Consider the following 21,156-nt stretch of genomic DNA (forward strand, 5'->3'; position numbering starts at 1 on the left):
TCATAACCATGTACAGGTTAGGCACAACCAATTTGTACCCAATCCATATTCGTATCACCTAGATCACATTTCTGGTCCAGGCTGCCAGATGTGGCCCCTTTACTTCCTACCCATTATTCTGGAGAGTAAATTTGGTGACTGCACAATCAAGCACACAAAATCAACTTTGTGCAATTCGTTTATATTGTTACTCTCCATGGTTGTATTCGAAGAATTCCTTCTACCACTGCGTAAGTAAGCAGTATGTTTACCTGCATCAAATAAGCCACCAAATTATCTTCCCATTGTACTGAAAGTTCAGCTGTTGGCAAACAGCTAAGTAGCAGGCAGCACATTTCTGTTTTCAGTACAACTGTTCCACAGAAAATATACGCTTTATTTAAACAAAGTATACACCAACATGTATGCAACCTTTAACCAGTAAGTGAAGCAGCGAGCAATCGAACCAAGGAAGTGGTCAAGATGCAGGTGACCGAAGAGGCACAGTGACAGTCAGCACCTGCAAATGGAGAAGCAAGGCAATCCACGCGCCCATTGTGACTACATACGATGGCATGCACTTCCAAGGCACCATACTGTCAACTTCAAAGGTGATGGTCCAGTTGTGCACAATTGGTTTGGTTTCCATTACAGAGTTTAATATCCAAAACATAATGCGCTATGAGGGATGTGGAGCAGAAGTATTCAAATATTTATGATCTCCACTGGGTGTTTTTTAGCATGCACTGAAATCACAAACTCCAGAGGTATCTCGAGAATCTTTTCCACAGAAATGCATCTGCCACAGTCAGGTTTGGACCCGTGTCATCTGCCTCAGTAGCCGGGTGCCCTAACCCCTGAGCTACAGCACCGGGGCCGTGTACAACTGCTACGGGGAGAGAAATTCAGTGCCAATCGATTCAGCATATGAACAAAAGGAAAACAAAAAGAAGTGGATCAGCTCTCAAATTACTGCAGTAAAAATACTGCACAAGCAGTGTGTATTCCAGCTGCTAAAAGCACTCATACTTTCTTTCAGCACTGTCCATTTCTCGATTCTCCAATACCATTTTCCCAACTGCAATTTCAGATTATGTTCTGTTATTTCTCAGCACTTGTTTTGTCACAGCACTGTTTTCACAGCCCCAGCTCTTATGAAAATGCTTCCGGCAGAAGCATATAGTAATTTTCGTCGTGAAAAAGCATCCATGGAGAGAGCTACCAGAGAATAGACAGAAGCTTGTGCGCTTTCCCTACCACCGCACCTATGTTCAAAAGTAAACAGATGTAAAGGAATGAAGCATAAATGCAATGACTAGGGCTCAGTGATCCATGGACGCTAACGAAAGGTATGACTCAGTCAATGGCCAGTAACTAAGCATGGAACCAATTACTTTGTCAGCAAGAACCGCACTCTTCAAACCAACCGCCACCATGCAGCTGAAATAAAGCTAGTGCTAGCCCCGTGGTGCCTGAGATAGCATAACAGTGAGCGGCATCAGGCACCCATACCACAGGCTAAGTGAGACAAGCTAGGTTAGGACAGAGGGGCAGGGTGTCCAAAGAAGGCACTTGTAGCTTCGTCTCCAAAACATTGTTCTTGCCGTGCCCCTTTTCCTTCAGCACCGACGCGGCAGCTTTCTTGGAATTCGAATGTGCTGAGGACAGGAAACTTTAAGGAAGGCCACAGCAGAACTTTGTGACAGGAGTGGCATCGACAATTAATAAATGAGATTGATTGGTTTAGTTTGGGGGGTTTAATGTCCCAAAGCGACTCAGGCCATGAGACACCGTATTTGGGGACTCCGGAAATTTCGACCACCTGGAGTTTTTTAATGTGCACTGACATCACACAGCACACGGGAGCCTTGCTTTTCGCTTCCACTGAAAAGTGGCCACCGAGGCCAGGATTCAATCCTGCAAATTTGGGCACAGTCGAGCACCCTAACCACTGCACAATCACAGCGGGGTAAATGAGGTTTATAAAGTGAAATGTCTCTACATAAAGAGCTCATCATTTGCATTACAAGGCATCTAATTGCCATTAACTGTTCTAACCTGCTCTCTCTTTAGCCAGCTGTTTCCTTAGTGTGGCTTCTTTTTCACTGAGCTATTTTTCTATGATGCTCTCAAAGCGCAGCTCAGTTATTATGCCATTCTTATGGCATGTTAGTAATAAAAAACAGATATAATCTAAAAATCATCAAATGCAATATTTACCTAGGTTCAGAAGCTACACTGGTACTCAAACACTAATCTGGCCTTCTGTGTTCACAAGCAGCAGCAGCAGCCAGACTATGCCTGCATTTCTCTCAATTCCAACTGCTTTTTAGGGCTAACAACAACAATTAAACAATGAAAACATTTTCAGATAGTTAGCTGCCAAATGCCATTGTTCTTATACAGCAGTCTGCCAGGCTCTGTAGCCGAACTTGAAAGGGGCTTTTAAGTGGATTTCTTGTGCCATTACTCTCATACTAAGAGTGTTGACAACTTATTTCTCACTGCCATATTTGTTTTAAATTCATTCATTATTTAAAGCCTGCAGGCATCACATAAAAGTATGATGCTTGCACACAAGTAGGGGTCATGGTACAAAGTAAAATTGAAGACTACACTAACCTCGTCACAGTGGTGCACTGGTTAGGTCACTCGACTGCTGACCCCGAGGAAATATTTTCATTTATTTTTGAAATGGGGAAACTTTCGTATATCATAGTGCCTGCCAGTCACTGTTCCATGCTATTCGGACTTGGGGAGGTCTATTTCGGAGATCACAGGCTGTGTGGGCTCTACCTCAATGTGATCCCTCATCCAAATGGACTGGCGCAAGCTCGCAAATGTCCTAATTAACAAACGTACGACGCCAGAGACGTAAATAGGCATCATCTACAATCACACTCCAAGTTCGAGTTATCTGAATTACCTAAAAACAGGGGTAAAAATGAATGATATTCTACCGCATGCAGCTTACTGCTTTAGCTAGCAGGATGTGTCATGACACTAGGCAAGTCATTTTATGGATGCAAAGCGCCATGAACATCTGAAGCCTCCATGTTTGGTTTGCAGCAGTGTAATAAAGTTTCAAGCTGATTTCCATTTTTTGTGTTTGTATATGCAATTTATTAGCCAAAGTCAGAGAGAAACTGGCTTGGCCTCACAGCGGATGATTGTCGAGGCTGAGGTTGCGGCATGTAATTGGGTTGAAGACTAGCAACAAAAGAATTCGCAAAACGCCTGCCTTTGTTCTGTACATAAGGAAATGTCTGAAGCCCACTATTTAAGGAAATAAATAGGTGGATTAGATTAGTAAAAATGGTCTGTTAAGAGCAAAAAGAAAACTTCTCCTGCTGCTTTTGGTAATACACAGCCATCCTGTTCAAGGTGAATGCAGGTGGATACAAGCAAAGCAAATCAACTTACGGAGATAAGACAACAAGAGCAAGAGCACTGTAAGCAGGACCATGAATAATGACCGAGTCCACATTTTTATAAGCAAGTCGCAACCATTTGGCAAAATACACTGTGAACGAATGGTAATAAAACCCTCAATCCAACTTTATGAGTTATAATTAAACTTAGGTTGATACAACAAGTTATGTCTTATGAGCTCTCAAGATAGCATGATCATTTCTAATAAGTGCGTTTACTATACGTTGTGATATGCAAGTGCCAAAAAGGAATGAATTCAACAAAGTGAGTGGTGCTTCCTAGAGCCCATTCTGATAATTAATATCAGATGCTAGCAATAGTTTACAGTCTCTAACTAGCTCAAGCGACAAATAGACAGATTTATGTGATGGATAGCCAACTTTGCAACATGCGATATAATCTTGCAGAAGAGAAATGCTCAGAAAACCTTGAGAGAACTCAGCAAATATTATGAATATTATAAACTGCAGCCACGTATGATTTCTAGCAAGTTTGTCTCGGAATAAATTTGATTCAAAGAGTGTTGAAACATGCTTTGAGCATTGTACTCTACTTTCCAGATACGTCAATAACTGAAGAGGTACACCTAGTGAAGCTTAAAGCCATACACATTGAGAGGACAATAGAGAAATACAAACAAACAGCACGTACCTGGTGCTTCGTATTGAACTCTGCAACCGCTGCATCCTCGTCGATGAAGAAAGGAAGGTAGAAGTCGAAGCTGTATTTTGGTTGCTCGCTTATCAACTTCACGTGATCATCGCCCATGTCAAGGGCAAGAGAAGAGCCTGAGACCTGCAGGGAACAGAGTACAAGGCGATGCTGGATGGCTCCTCCTTGAGAAAGTGAAGGAAAGTGCTCATAACCAGATTCCAGACTCTATTAAATTTAGATGCAAAAGAAGTGGAACCTAAATGTGGAGCAAGATATGTCCCAGTTTCCTGACAATGACCAAGTTTACCATATGGGCACTTGGCAATGGGTTGGAAGGCAGACACATGCTACCTGCCAGAGGATGGTCCCTGGTAGACTATATCAATAAAAAATCAACAGTTTAAATCTGAATAAAAACTGCAGACTTACTGTTGACTGGCATTTTATTTGGCACACAGAAATCTGGCATCCAAAATAAATTGGAACCAAATATCTAGCTGCAATGCAATTATCACTAACAAAGCACAATTGGTTGCAATGCAGCTACCACCCTCACGCTAATAAAGAAATAAGAACCGCTATAGTAAACTCGGATATAGTAAAGTGGAAATGTAATCCCAGTTCATCTTCCATAGACAACTGTACATTTTTCCCCTTTAAAGTAAAGACGTTTTTGGTAAAAATCGGTTAAAGTGCACTTGGCCGCGGTGAAGACTTCTCGTGAAATGACATCGCGCTGCCAACAATCGCGAGGCAATTGAAAAAAAAAATATATATAACAACGCCGACCATACTTTTAAATGGTTATGCCACCAGGCTTAGCGGCACTCAGGAGAAGTCAACTTAGCGTAGGCCTTGGTTCCGTGAGTGAAAGCAGACAGCGCGTAGGCAAAAAAAAACAAGTAAATCTGTCTATAAACATAGAAAGAAGGCGGCGCGGTCCGTTCGGGGAGTAAAGGAGAGTAAAAGTGCAGCAAGAAATAGTTCGCTGAAACATGCGGTATAAGAGAGAGAGAGAGAGCGAATACACATTGCGAATATAACAACAAGCTGCGTGCGTCTTCCCTATATGCCACTCACCACGCCGGGAAGGGAGAAGCGGGCCACGAGCGTGTCTTGCTGTCCTGGAAGGCTGTGGCGCGTCAGGTCTAACCTGGCCGACCCACGATACGCCACAGGGTTGCGGTCACCGGAGACTGCGCTGCCATCAGTTGCCCTGACATCATCGCCGCCGCCGCTGCTACCGGCTGCTGATTCGCTCTTACTCCTGCAAGAGGGCAAAGAAAAGAAACCAGCAGATAACCGTTGATGCCTGATAATACTGAGCAGCCTTTCTTTTTTTGCAAAAAGGTTTCTCCAGAAGCCCTTCTCTCTCTCTCTCTTTGGACAAGTAGACATCTGGGCGAGTGGGACTACAGCCCCTGTTCAGAGCGCCTGATACACGCAAGGCCGAGCTGCAGCCATAACCACAAATTGACGGCAAAGGTTAGCGCCTACTGATCTCCACTGAACCAAAGGGAGAGGGAGAGAGAGAAAACACTTTATTTACACCCGTCAGAGAGTATGGATGATCGGGTGAGACGCAGCTCCCCCTTTCACCGCCTATCCCCCCCCCCCCCCCCCCCCCTTCCCCTAGACGGTCGGAATCAGTTGGCTTTCGGCGGCGGCCTGGAATTGGCGGATGACTTGTTTTGGGATTTGTTCTTCCTGGCTGTGAAGGGCGAATTCCCATGACTCCATGTATCCCGTTTAGCGCTGGGCAAGCACAGAGCATGTGATTTAGGGTCACTATGCCTTCACAGTTTTTGCAGTTGGAAGAGTGCACATTAGGATGTCATTTGTGTAAGACAGACGGGTTTGGGAAGGTGCCCGTCTGCAGTTTTCGCCAGATTACTTCTTCCTTTGTGAGAGATCTACGGGGGGGGGGGGTTCTCCTGGCCATTTGTAGAGCTTTAGAATTTCGCTGTATGCGGTTAAGTCTCGCTTTTTTGGACAGGGAGTCTCCTGGCCATTTGTAGAGCTTTAGAATTTCTCTGTATGTGGTTAAGTCTCGCTTTTTTGGACAGGGAGTAGTCTGCCCGCGCTGGGGCCCGTTGTGAGAGCCCTCGGGCGACCTCGTTAGCGATCTCGTTCCCTGTGAGTCCACTATGGGCGGGCGTAGTAAAACAGGATCCCGCTATAGTACACTAGGATATAAGGAAGTGAAACCAATCTTAATTATTAAAGTCCGAATTCGTTTCCATGGAAAACTGTACACATTTTTGTTAACGAAATTGTTAATAAAAATCCGTTAAAGTAAAGCACGTCTGTGAGTGGCGACACACTTCCCACGAAATGACATCGCGACGCGCGCCCAGCATGGCATTGCGAGGCTTTCTTTTTCGAAACAAAAAAAAAATAATAAAACAAACAACAAACGCCGTTCGTTTTTAATTGGCACTACCACCAGGCTCCTCGCCAACGAGGAGAGCCAGCTTTAGCAGCGTCTTGGAGCGGTGAGGGAAAGCATGCGGCGCGTAGGGAAAAAAAAAGCTGGCTGCGAACGTGGAAAGAAGGCAGCGCGGTCCGTTGAGATGGTAAACGAAAGTAAACGGGCGGCGAGAAATAGAGAAAGTAAGAAACTGCCGAAGAACGAGCCAGCGGTGGCAAGAAGTGGAGGCGTGGCGTATGAGGTTCGCCGTGCAGTACCGGGTCTGGACGGCGAACCGCATACGCCACGTGCCTCCACTTCTTGCCACCGCTGCCGCAAGACGGCAAAGGCCACAGGGGCCCCGCACTGAGGGCCCCACCCACGCCAGGAGAATTCCCTTTCGCTAAATAAAGTTCTTCAATCATTCATTCGCCGTGCAGCTCACGTCTTAAGGTGCCGTGAGCATATCTCAACCACTGCCTCTTTCTTAACTCTTCTTTTTGGGCGAGTTGGTTTATTTTTGGAAAACTTTGAAAGAGCGCAAACACACACGACCACTAAGGCGTATGCGCTTGTGTCTCGTCTCTTGTCCTTAGTGGTCGTGTGTGTTTGCGCTATTTCAAAGTTTTCCAAAAACACTGCCTCTTTAATGACAGAAACAGCGGAATACGACGCAATGTTCATGCAAAGCTTTGGTTGTTACAATAAATCAAACTCGCCCTGTTTTTTAGCCACATTTCATTTACGCTAAAGGGGTACTACCACAAGATGCATGCAAACATATTGCCGCGAAACATTCAGATGGATATTTGTTCTCTTTCCACAGCCGCAGGCATGCGGCATTATCACCCGGAACGAGCTATCAAATCCGCATTTTTTTGGCATTCGATATTTGGCGTCATAATGCCAATGAGCAAATTTTAGAAAGGAACCCGTCTTCCTTTTCAAGTTGATAACCATGGATGTTGAGACACAATATTGTCCCATAAAATCAAACCAGAATGGTTGATTAGTGAGGCTCCGTCAATTAATCGTGTAATCATGCTTATGACGCCTTCGTATGCCTGTACGGGAGGAATGTTATGCCGCTGAGAGAGAAAAGCACGCGCGCATCCTTCGATTAAACGAAGCGCACTCGTTCACGAGCATATTTCGCGCGAAGGTCGAGTTTACATGAAGCGGCTTCATGAGGACGTTTAGCGACAACAAATTCTTGCCATTTGTCCACAACAGCGTCGGAATGAAACAGTAGAACAGTGAGCAGCACTAGCCTTGCACCCGTCGCAACAGACCGCAACATCTCTGATTCGACGAAGAAGTAAGGGTTACTTCCAGGGAAACAAAAATTAACGGGGAATTCCCCGTTATTCTCATTTTTTTCCCCGCTCACAAAAGGCGCTGAAGACGTACATGCCACGTATACGCAAGGTGTGCCCACAAACAAGTCGCAAGATGGTACAGCGGCAGCAGAAACTGAGGTACATTTTTGCGCCCACCCGATGCAAAGAGAAAAGCCACGGCATCATCATCATCAAGAAGAAGACCGAGGCCTCCAGTACTGGCGACAGCAATAACAAATACGTCGACCTTTACTGCTCCCTACCAACAAATTCGGCAAGTAGATGAGCTGCAGATCACGTAATAACTTCATTTTCATTTAGTTTAGGGCATTATGCATGTGGGGGTGAGGGGTGGGGGAGGTATCTGCAACATGTTACAATGGTCAACAGCAACAACACTGTACATATACTTCTTATATCGCGGTCAACAGTGCGAAACGTATGCTATGAAGACATAAAGACAAAGCGCAAAGAGTTCATAATGTTTCAATTCAAGAAACCAAAACAGAGCATCAGCATCAGAGGCTTGGTGATTTTTCTTTTTTTTTCTGAAATGATCCTTATCACGCAAGAGACTATGCACAGGCCACTGAGTGGCCTTTTAAACCTCAACCGAGCAAAAGCCAAGATACACAAATAGTGGCAGCAGCAGTAATCAGCCATGATGTTCCACGCATTTCGCTAGACCAAACATTCTGATGACTATGGGCGGCCACACTCTTTATTACAGCGAATACCTTTCAAAGCGGTTTCTCTACACGAACATCACGAGCACAAGGGCGTTTCTATATTTCACCTCCGTATCTCGAAATACAAAACAGGCGCAGAAACTCTGAGGGAATCGTCAAAGTGAGCATACTCCGACTCGTCTTTCCTCATAATGTAATGAAGTATTGAATAATTAACTCTGACCTATACACTCCTATTTCGTATTGGTTTTGTCCGGGTCTATGGGGTTTAACGTCTCAAAGCGAGAGACGCCGCAGTGGAGGGCTCCGGAAATTTCAACCCATTTTCTTTAACGATCACTGACATCGTACAGCATAGAGAGCCTTGTTTTTCGCCTGCATCGAAATCCAGCCGCCGAGGCCGGGAGCCTATATTTCGTATTAATCAATTTATGTCTTGAAATCACGTAGCGCGCAGGGAGCACATATCCACTTTCAACTAGTTAACTATATGTCCTAATTAGGAATATGCGATTACTTGTAACTATGGGTTCTTTAATTGGATGTTTGCTGTGAATAAGTGCTGGTTAGTTATCTATGCATTAACTCAGTATTCGATAATTAGGCACTATGTTTTAAAGGGACAGAACACTGGAATTTAGGTCTCGATTCTTTTTCGCCGCAGTGGAAAGATTGATGTCTAAAATGTTCGATTCCATAACGGTTTTGTTAGAAACGCTGTAGAAAAATTTTACCGGGAATTTTTCGATCAATGCGTGCGCCCGTTTTTATGTAGTCCGATGCTGGAAACCATGAGCAGCGACCGCGATGACGACTGATGGTCGACAAAAAAGACGTACCGAAAACTAGTATAACTTTCACTTGTCAGACAGTAATCAGACATTTTTTGTGTAGAGTAACTTCCTTTATCAGTTTCGCACTCAATGCTGTTACGGCACAATAACGCACGCCCTCGTCGACTAAAGTTTTAGTGGGCACTGTCATTGCTTCATTCACGAAATTGCAAGCACTGTGGCGCCATCTAGTGGCAAAACCTGAAAGCATACCTCTCGCGGTGCGAAAGCAGGGGCGGTAAGGACGCACTGGAGAGAGCGCAAAATATAATACATTATGACAAGCACTCCTAGAAGAAAAAAGAATGTGCAGTTACGAAAATCAGCGATATTTTGCTGACCTGTACACGTGGGGGGCTACACTGAAAGTACTATAGGGTTTCTCCGCTAGATAGCGCCTCTGTTGTTTTTATGCTTTTAATGTCCATATTATTAGGTGGAAAGGCGGTAGAGCAGCGCCTTCCCGGTTTGATGTATGCAGACGATATTGTGCTGCTAGCTGAGAGTCTGGAAGAATTGCAAACTCTAGTTAAGTATTGCGGAGACGAAGGGGACGCTCTAGGCTTCAGTTTCAGCGCAGTTAAGTCGGGGCTGATGATTTTCAACGACTCAACTGATCAGGGTCTTAAAATACAAGGCCATGAAATACCTAGAGTAGCTGAATATAAATATCTGGGGGTATGGGTAAACGAAGGATTGGCATACATTGGAAAGCATGAGCAATCACTTAAGGCCAATGGGCGAAGGAATGCCGGGATAATGAAGCATAAGGCATTGTGGGGATACAATAGGTATGAGGTTTTGAGGGGTATTTGGAAAGGAATTATGGTGCCCAGACGTACTTTCGGAAATGCGGTTTGTGCCTAAAATCAGATGTACAGTCGACATTAGATATAAATCAGAGACTCGTTGGACGATTAGCACTAGGTGCCCACGGCAAAACTACAAATGAGGCGGTACAGGGAGATATGGGCTGGGCATCTTTCTAAGTACGGGAAGCTCAGAGTAAAATATTATATGAGGAACGCCTGAGGAAATTGGACAGTAACAGATGGGCAGCTAAAGTATTTAAATACCTGTACTTAAAAAGCGTGGACACACAGTGGAGAAAAAGAACTAGGCAACTAACTAGCAAGTATGCTAGTCACAAGGACGGAGAAATAAAGAGCATTAAGCAACAGGTGAAAAACACAGGTGAAAATCGGATAAATTCGATGGAAAAGAAACAGAGTGTGGAATTATACCGTAAGTGGAAAATGCAGATCAGGAAGGAAGATTTCTTTGATACCTCAAGAGGCAGTGCCCTACTTTTTGAAGCTAGATCAGGGTGCCTTAGGACACGCAGCTACAAAAAAAAAAAAAAAAATTAACAATGGAGATGACGCATGTGCTGTATGTGCTAACTCCAGTGAAACAATTGACCATATTATACTCGAATGTAATGGTATCCATCCGGAAGTTGATGCAGACACAATCACTGTTCCTGAAGCTCTGGGGTTTAGAGATACCAGTGGCCGGGTGAATAAACCGGCGGTGGAAACTAGCAAAAAACGACTGGAAGATTGGTGGCTTAAAAGCAGAGGAGTGACATAATGTTAGTAATGTAGGAACAAAAATTTAATAAATAGAATGATAGTTTAGTTAACCATTCTAAATCAATAATTAAGATATATGAAGAAAAATGAGCATGATAGCTACTGCTACCACCCCGTTTCAAAGGGGACGCTCCTATATTCCATCCATCCATCCATGCTATTTTCAATGGCAAATTAAAATTGTAAAGCCGCTTTTCTCTGATATTGTAGTTACTATACGAGGCAAGATCTTTTCATCTCCACCATAATCTCATGACATGTTGGCCACTGTTCTGTCCCTTTGAGTATTAGGCCCATATCACCCTTATTTGTATTCCCACTATCTTCAATATGAATCTTCTACGTTCATATGCGCTTCACCACCGTGTTTTGCGCTACGTCACGGACAGAGGGATTTGCTTTGGAACTGACGCTCACTAGTCGTGTGTGCTCGTCCGAGATCTATACCGGTAAGCTTGCCTGAGGCCCACAACTTTGCAGAATCCTTTCCTATGACACTGGGGTAACGAATCGATAACCGATGAAACTTCGTAATGATTATCGTTCCCGGTGCACCACCCCAATTGCAGGTGTAGCTGAAGCGGGTTTCGCGAGACCCTCGTGAAACCTTGCAGCCCTTTTCGTCACATCACACCGAAAAGGACACCGCGAGGCTGTCGGCCAGAGTCACGTATCCTCGCAACTCCGAAAACAATGCGCGGCACAGGGAGTGTGCGCAGAGGGAAGTAAGCGGGGTGATGCCAACCCGCGACGTTAGTCACCGCTCCGATATCGCGACGCCACCGTGTGAAACAATGGGGCCCCCGGCCGAGTGACGAGCACCACGCGGCTGGAATGCGACCTCAAACACGGCCCGCGGCGAATAACGAATGCAGAAGACCTGCGCGACCTGGTGCCGTTCATACACATTAAGTACACATTAAGGCTTAGCGGCGAAAATATGTCAGACTGGATGCCCCGTTCAAGGGTGAACCACAGCGACGGGGCCCGCCATCTATCTCCTTTTAATCAGCCAATGAGAGCGCACTCTCCTAAAAGACATGGGGGATCAGGTGACCACAAATGATGTGCTCGTGAGACTGATCAACACCCGACCCTGGAGTGCCTCGATAGGCTAGCGTGTATCGAGGCACCCTACGGCGACCCAGTAGCTACTATTCTCGGAACTGCCACAAGGCGAACTCGCGGGTTTTATCGGGTATCTGTTCTTTACGCGCAGCCTTCCGGGAATTTTTACGAGGCTTAGAAAAAGGACGCACTATGAATACGTCAGGACAGGATGGCACCCAAAATGAGTGCCTCTTCCCACTCTAGGCAAGCTGTTTCCGTGCAACATGCTTGCAGCAGTACCGAAGTTCACAACGCGCCGGTGTCTGTTCCCCAGAGATCTCAGAAGCCTTCACGTGCGTCGTGCACTGGAGGGGCGGCGAAAGGTGCTTGAATCGGCGCCGACCCAGGAGCACGCGTTTACGACCCCCCAGGCGCCGTTTGCACCACGCGCAAGCGCAGATATGCCCCGGTGAACTTTAAATAACTTCTCACAGCATTGTTTCCTGCCAACAGATGGCCCTCGCACGGGCTGTGACGTCAAAACAAATGCGCATAAACGCCACAACCCATACATGTTAATAAGCAGCGCCAATATTTTGTGAGGAGTGATCGTGTCCCACTCCGTGACCGCATGTGCACTTGTGGCAGTTATGTGCACCGTTGCTAACGTGACGGCCCCATAACCGACACTCTTGGCCAAAGCATGCAGTGCTGTGCGCAGTAAATGCATTTCAATGCACACTGGGGAAGATATTCTCCTCGGGGTGGAAGCAGGCATTGTGAAGCAGCTCAGGAAGCAGCAATAATGCCACTTTGGAACAGCATTAGAGCAATATATAAAACGAGCGTCTCGGAGTATTCTAATTAGGTTTTGAAACATGTTTCAGGGGTCAAACAGCTTTGATAACTGGATTCATGACATAATAAAAGAAAAACACGTGATTCCGCTCTTTTCAACATTCAATGCTTTGCTGACTACGCAAGCATTTCTGACAAGACAAAGAGCCAAAACATGTACAGATGTCTTAAATGACATAGTTGACCTGGGCAAAAGTTGAGAACAGAATAGGAGCAAACAGAATACTTGTTTGTGTGCTTCATATCTTGACGGTAAGTGTTGCAAAGAGCCTTTTCCCATTTTTGCTTACTAAATTCGAACCTGGGGTCTACCAACTCTATGCGCTCAAGCACCGCCAACGTCAACGAGCAGCAAATTTCCACTCTCTATTGTGTATATCCTTTATGATCCTAGCTTGTCCCGATAAATTTCCGGGCACTGACCATTATAGTGCCTTCAGGGAGGATCGACAGCATTGAAGGAGTCTTTTGCTCATTCAGCTTCTTCACTGCCTTCTGAGCCAACATCACGTTTCCAGTATGCTTCTGTCTGATGTAGGCTCTATAGGCACTTGCTATTCCATAACCAGTACCTGCCGTTGGTGAAGTGCCTTATTGTAATAGAATCATCAGAACAACTGAAGTCGTTCTTTGTAGCCGGACAAATTTCATACCAGCCTGCGGTAGCTTGCCTTATCTGCTTCAGGCTCATTGTTCTTGTTTCCCTTTCCAACAGCGGCTCAAAAGCCTGGGACGAGCAGATGCTATGTCACACACACACAGAGCATCTTTCCACATAAAAATTCCTCCAATCACTTGTGGCTCATTTCAAATTTATATGTTAACAAAATTACGTTCCATGGTTCTCTAATTAGCATTTTATTTAAATCAAGCCCAGCGCAAGATGCGTTTGTACTTCTGTCGCCGATGCGCTGCCATCTTTTATCCACAGCACGGATGTGCAACTTGCAACGTGTCGCTGGCCTGTCGCGCTTCTCAGTGTCCCTGAATTGAATTGGATCAGACCCCGCTTTTTTCTTGTACACAATTAAATGGCCCACAGTGGGGCAAACAAACAAATAATAACGCGTTCTGCTAAATCTGACGGCAACACACCGATACACCTGTGGTTTGCATCAGTTTTGATGCAATATTCTGTTTTTCAACAGAATGGAGAAGGAAACAGTTCGGAGCAGAATGGAGGAAATGGAGCAACACTTCCACCCCTGTCAGAATCTCCAGTATAGTGCCCTTGCTGAGGCACTGCGCACCGCTATCAACAAAAAGCACAGGATCTGGTCAGTTGTGAAGACCGCCAGAAAAGTGACGACCGCTGGCCTAGCACTATCGCGGTGCGTTCTGAAGCAGGACACTGACAGGTGTTATTTCTCCAATGAGTAACGGATTGCGGGAATGTGTAACCGCTTCAAGGTTACACATTAGTGGGGAGCTTGCAAGAAAAATCATGACTCATTCTCCTCCTTCGATAGAGCCGAAAGTTAAAAGAGCGATAGTCACGGTTCTGCTCATTCGTGCTCGGTCTTGGTTCCGGAGCCGCGATAAGTTTTTATGAGTACTAAAAATGACATAAAATACGCCAAGGACGGAGAACTGACAGCATCGACGGAAGCCTTCCGAGGATCTTTAAAAAAGTCGGTAAAAAAATTCACAAGCCGCGTGGAAACAGCAGGTGGCCCGCGCTCAGGAGCAAAGAGCTGCTTGACATGTTGTTCCAAGAGCGAGACCCGACGCGCGACGCAGACACCAAGACTGGGGCAGAGCGCACACAGCTCCGCAACGCCTGAGTTAAGGCGGGTGACTGTACTCCGCCTAAACACAGAGTCAGTCATTGTCCAGCTCCGCACCTGGCGCCCGCGTTGAGACGCCGCGTTGCCGCTTTCTTCTGGCTTTTACCTTTCCCTCCGCTTTCGTCCAGAGTTAAGCATCTCTCAGCTCATCCGAAACGTTCTACACTGGCTCCGCTCAACTCTATGCCTCAGTCACGGCGGTGTCATTATTCCTGGCTTGGTGCGAACAGCGCCAGCCGGCACATCGCAGCGGGTGTCACCTGGCGCCGGCAGCCACCGCTGCTAGTGTGTGACGTCGGCGTCGCGATAAGAGAGGGGAAGGTGCCCGCAACGTGCGTGCACTGGAGCGTTCCGGCGGTGAGTCACCGCCGGGGCATTTCCTACACCGTTCCCTCTCCCCCCGATTCTCGGCTTCAGGTGCATCTTTATGGATGCAGTGGCGTCACTGGGCTACCGTACTATTCCTCGAGTTGAGATTGACGGGACACCGACCGAGCTCCGTGCGGTACATTCTACGTCAGCTAGGCAGCCGCTAGGTCGACGCCGGAAGCGGTCGCGTCTCCAGACACGGTCTCGCCTAACGGCGTTCGATGAACCGATGAAAGATTCGAGAGCAAAGCTTCTTCCCAGTGAGAAAGATGCGTAGGCGAAAAGGTCCGAGCAAAGTAGAGACACTGAGGCTGGCATCTTCCTCCACATGCCCAAAATACCCGCAAATGCAATAGAGAAATTACGGAAGACGATCGAAGAAACCTTGTCACCACGACGACGCGGAAGAGTGGGCTAAGAACGCTTTAGTCGCTAAACATACCCAGATGTTGAGGGCATGATTGCTCCGTCACCATGAATGAAACACGTCCGTGCATATCAAAGCGCATAAACATGGCATGGAAATCAATTTGAATTCACGGGCTCCACTTCAGGTAAGCTAAGCAGCGTCCACTACCTCCACAGGACACACTGGCGGGGGAGGAACCGCATGCGAACAGCCTACGACAGCTTTCTTTTCCCCACTCCAGCCCGGCATTTACCGAACGGTCCGAGTCAACAAACCGTAGGCACGTTGCCAGGACTCTCATCTTTCCTCGAACAGGCTGAGGGCGATAGGAACAGAAAGGGAGAATCTGTGCAGCGCAGAACGAGAGGTCACTGATTTACAAGAAGGCGGTCCTTTCCTGATCCCGACTTGACCGAATTCAGGTCTAAAAGCAGTACTCGTTTGAGGGCACAAGATTACGCGCGCACGCACAAAAAAGAAACAAAATAAAAAACGTGCGACCGTAAGCAGCCACAGAACAAAATGCTGAGATCAGGCACATGTGGAGATTCCCGCAATTAATTGAAAAAAAAAAAAAAAAGAAGACAAAGCTATTACTCCATGCTACAAATATGCAGTATGTGTAAAACGTATGACTGAAGAAAATAGTAATATCCGGTTATGTTCATAGATATAAACAGCGGCCTTGTTCGAATCGCGTCCAGCGACAGCACGCAGCGGAAGCCAATAGGGGACACCACGCTATGAGCAGTCCCTAAACCATGGTTTGCGAACCAGGAAGGCTGAAAGATTGTTCGCTTCCTCGTTCGCAGATATAATAGACGCAGTGAAAACTTTCAGAATCATGGCGCCGATCAGGGTTCGCTAGGACATACGCCACGCAGGTATAGCGAACTCTCAAATCAACGCTCAGTCTCGCTAAACGCAGATTGCTCCTCGGAGCTGCCAAAATGCGCCGTCTTTCGCTGGTCTTAGCGCATAGCCTGAATCGTTTCACCATTGCTGTCAATTAACAGGTAAGAACTTCAATTTCAGCGTTCGAAGCTGTCGCACAGCACTCAACGTAAGTTTGCGAAAAAGTTTTAGAAACTATGAAAAGGGGGAAATCAGCTGGGGAAGAACAGGCAACTGCAGACTTGTCGAAGGACGGTGCAGATGCCTGATGTCATCGACAGTACTGGAATAATGGAAGCATGCTAAGATTGTCTTGATTCATAAAAAAGGGGATGCAAAGGATTTGAAAAAGTTACAGACCGATCAGCTTACTATCTGTTAGGTACAAGGTATTTACTAAGGTAATCACTGACAGAATCCGAACAATCTTAGAGTTCAAAAAAGCTAGATGAAGCCGGATTTAGAAAAGGGTACTCCACTATCGATCACATCCTTACCATCAATCAGGTGATAGAGAAATGCTCGGAATATAACCAGACCTTATACATAGCATTTATTCATTATGAAAAAGCCTTTTACTCAGTAGAAACCTCGGCGGTCATGGAGGCGTTGCGAAATCAAGGTGCAGACGAGCCGCGTATGTGAAAGTATACTGGAAGATATATATATATAGAGGGTGCACAGCAACCATAGTTCTGCATAAGTAAAGTAACAAAATTGTCATAAAGAAAGTTGTTAGGCAAGGAGACACAATCTCCCCAGCACTGTTCCCAGCTTGCTTAGAGGAAGTATTCAGAGACTTGGAATGGGAGCAGTTAGGGATAAGGGTAGATGGAGAATACCTCAGTAATCTACGATTCATTGATGACATTGTCTTGCTAAGTAACTCAGGGGATCAATTACAAAGAATAATTGATGTCCTAGACAGGAATAGTAGAAAGGTGGGCTTGAAAATCAACATGCAGAAGACTACAGTAATGCTCAACAGCTTCGGGAAGGAACAGCAGTTTATGTTAGGTAGCGAAGTATTGGAAGTAGTAGGCGAATATATGTCTACTTAGGACAGCAGCTTATCGGTTCCGCTCAAGAGGAAAGTATACAACAGTTGCATCTTACCTATACTTACCTACGGGGCTGAAACATGGAGGCTAACGATGAGGGTACTACTTAAGTTGAGGGCAACGCAGAGGGCTATCGAACGAAAAATGGTAGGGGTAACATTAAGAGATAGGAAACGTGCAGAGTGGGTCAGAGAAATAACTCAATTTAGTGACAGTCTAGTGGAAATCAAGAAGAAAAGGACACGGGCAAGGCATGTAGAGCGGAGAGAGGATAACCAATGGTCGCTTAGGGCAACAAAGTGGATTCCTAAGGAAGGAAAGCGTAGCAGGGGGCGGCAGAAAGTTAGGTGTGCGGATGAGGTTAAGAAGTTCGCAGGGGTCAAGTGGATGCAGATGGCAAAGGACAGGGCTAATTGCAGAAATATGGGAGAGGACATCGCTCTGCTGTGGGTACAGTCCGGCTGATTATGATGATGATGATGGTACGAGTCGCACGCGTCCATGAGATTGTATGCGCTGAAAAATCGCTGAGATCGCCGCGGTTTCACCCCAGCTGCTCCACTATCGTGTTTATGCACTTCAGGAACTGGTGTAGAGCAGTGATACAAAGTTCTCGTAGCGATCCTTCCGAGCAGCTATTGCAAATATGGTGAGACAGATGAACGCGGAACTAGCAAAAAGTTTAGCTGGTACTCTTCACCATCGTACCAGCCGCGCACACAAATGCACGTAACCCCTAGCGCGCTTTCGAGCATGGCCCTCCCTCGATGATTTGAGCGGGAGCACCTCGCCCGCTGCTCTGACTGTTCCGAAGCATCCCGAAGTGCTAAAAGTAGCCGTCACAGCCTGCATCCCCTAAAGAACCGCGCAACAAAGGAACAGCAAACGACGTCACCGCGAGCTGAGGCAGCAACGAACAGCAACGGATACTCTAAATGTGGCCAACCTTCGCGGCATCATTAAGGTTCTGAATAAAGGTCACATGACGCACGCCGAAGACACAATCAGCTGTGCAACCGTTCTTAAGGTAATACCTTCCCCAGAGCTCGTAGGGCATACAGGTGGGCGTGGCTTCAAGATTAAATGGAGAAGAAGACACAAAGAGGAAATCCAAGTCCATCCTGTCGTCCCTGCCCCTCTGATTAGATGCAGCCCAAGTTCATGCCGGGGGATGCCACGCAGACGATCGTCGGGACAGCTTCCGCACCAATCGGGCTCAATGGTGACGTCAATCTGCCGAAGAGAAGAACGCTACTGGAAGCTCTCCGCCTACTTCTTCCGGTGCCTGGAATGCGTTTCTGCACTTAACCTTGAACGCCGAAAAATGTATCGGCACCTCGCAGGAAGTGGAAAGGAGGTAGGAGAGTGGCCGTGAGCAGCAGCCATTGGTTGATGTTAATGACACAAACTACTCATCATAACCATCATCTCGACTGTAGGCCCACTGGTGAGAAAAAAATTGCATAGGCGCCAAATTCCTGGCTGGGTGTTCTATTCGCTGTAATGATGCCTAAGACGTTGCTATAATGGTTCACCACTTGCTATTTGCCTACGACTACTAGAAAACTTATCAAACTTTGTTTTCTAACTTCTCCCGCTTTCTGTTAAAACAACCGAACGATCGCTATGACGTAAAAAAAAATAGAAAACGTCTAGGACACGTGAGGGATTAAGTACTCCAATATACTCACAATTTCGCCATCAATTCAGCGCAACGCTAAGCCCGCTTGCATGCCTCAGGTACAGGAATCTCAGCGAGTGAAGAAGAAATTATTGTACTGTAATTTTTCATCCCAACACGACTTAGATTTCACTGACATTGCAATCGCTGAGAAGCTGAAACCGTAACCGAAAGAAGCGAGAAGAGAAAACTAAATTATTTATTTATTTATTTATTTATTTATTTATTTATTTATTTATTTATTTATTTATTTATTGTACATCAAAGGCCCCTGTTAAGGGGCATTACATGAGGGATAAATAAATAAATTATAAATTTAAAAAAATAAATTAAATTAATTATAAATTATATCAAGCTCGTAGGCAAAACCCGCACGATAATACATGCGCAGCAATATGTGTCTATCCTTTAACCTGTCTATCCTTTAACCAAGCACTGTGCCTGCTGCTGCTAACCCCCCTCCCCTAATCTCACATCTGCCCAGGATCGCGACTCTCATTTAGTGTCCTATGACTCATGAGATTCACATGAACAACAGTACAGTTTTGCGTTGCGGTAGCTCTTCGACGGTTAGTGAACAGGGCATGCAGTAACGCCGGAAAGCGCACACTTCGCGTTACCCTCACCTCGTGCTTGGTAGATAATGTGCAATTCAATCGTAACAGTAGATCGTAACAGTAGAAAGTGTGTGTGTGTGTGTGTGTGTGTGTGTGTGTGTGTGTGTGTGTGTGTGTGTGTGTGTGTGTGTGTGTGTGTGTGTGTGTGTGTGTGTGTGTGTGTGTGTGTGTGTGTGCGTGCGTGCGTGCGTGCGTGCGTGTGCGTGCGTGTGCGTGTGTGTGTGTGTGTGTGTGTGTGTGTGTGTGTGTGTGTGTGTGTGTGTGTGTGTGTGTGTGTGTGTGTGTGTTAGGCAAATGGCCTAAAAAGTCGTTGGCCGTTTCCATGAAGGCAGATAGGAAGCCTTCACATGCGTTAAAAATGCTAATGTGAAAAACGCACCATGATAATGCCTTGTAATCCAAAGGGATCGCAAAAGAACCGCGATTCCGCATCAGCCAAAGTAAGACAAAGCGCGCATTTCCCGCAAAATTCCGCCGGTGGATAAACCGCTCTTCAGAGAACTCACACAGACGGCTGCGGTCCTCCGACGATCATTTCAGAGAAACTCGACCTGTGGCCATCCACTTTTCATGTACACAAGACGTCAAAAACTACAGATGACGTCATCCCACAACACACGCGATTCTCTGCCTGCCTGTTACCCAGCTACCGTTATGAGCTTCTTTTCTGCCGCGCAACCGTAAATTTAACTTCCAGGCTAACGATTGAAAGAGCTCGAAATTAATCGGATCGAGAGCGACATAACGGACTACGATGATAGAATAGATAATTCAGAGGAAATCGCATTGAAATGGAACGATATCCTAAAGCGAGTGGAAAAGAAACAGGCGTCTTTGCCACGCGTTTGGAAAAAGTAGTTCAGAATTTGGGGGTGGGGTCAAATCGGCTCTTTGGCTGTCTGTTTTGAAAAACAGTAAGAATTAAAATGCAGCCAAAATTATTGCAAACAGAATAAAAGTACATATCCTTTCTTTTCAATAGAGGCTCAAAGAACGCTCCTTGATAAGGGGCATAAGAACACCTTTAATGTGACTTGAAAAGGCATTCCCAGCGCCTAGCCCGCCAGGGATGCGTCAATATTGGAACTGTGTCATCTGATATATATATAAGGTAGCAGTTTGGCTCGGTATAGTATGAAATATTATTGTGGCAAAGCGCGGGAGAGACTGTTTGGTTTGGTTAATCTGGCTTAACAACTAAAAGCGACTATTGGTCCGCAAATTTCGACCACCTGGGGGTCTCTAACGTGCACTGGCATCGCACGGTAGATGGGCGCCTTGCTTTTAGCATCCAGAGAAAAGCGGCCGACACGCACGGGATTCGACCCCGCGTCCTTGGACACAGCAGTCGAGCATCATAACTACTGCGACACCGCGGCGGAGCGGGAGAGAGGGGGCACGTCCTTGTCCCTCACCCCACGCTGTACCCTGTCGTCTCCCGCGCAATATCGCATCGCGATTTTTCAGATCAGCTGGCTGATCGGGCGTTCTCTTGTCC

At 46.1% G+C, this 21,156-nt stretch overlaps 1 protein-coding gene across 1 annotated transcript in view; it reads right to left on the reverse strand.

Annotated features, from left to right (window-relative positions):
- Window positions 1-336: 336 nt before the first annotated feature.
- Window positions 337-21,156, reverse strand: part of LOC146174209 (PIH1 domain-containing protein 1-like) — an 84,325-nt gene continuing 63,505 nt past the window's right edge. The window contains exons 6-8 of the mRNA XM_084584567.1: window positions 5,146-5,332; window positions 4,063-4,206; window positions 337-499 (exon numbers count right to left, since the gene is read on the reverse strand). Of these exons, the coding sequence (XP_084440693.1) occupies window positions 458-499; window positions 4,063-4,206; window positions 5,146-5,332 (373 nt within the window). The 3' untranslated portion in view covers window positions 337-457. The remainder of the gene's footprint in view (window positions 500-4,062; window positions 4,207-5,145; window positions 5,333-21,156) is intronic.

Source organism: Amblyomma maculatum, chromosome 11, assembly GCF_055883805.1.
Source record: "Amblyomma maculatum isolate TAMU_Amacu chromosome 11, ASM5588380v1, whole genome shotgun sequence".
Classification (NCBI taxonomy): Eukaryota; Metazoa; Arthropoda; class Arachnida; order Ixodida; family Ixodidae; genus Amblyomma; species Amblyomma maculatum.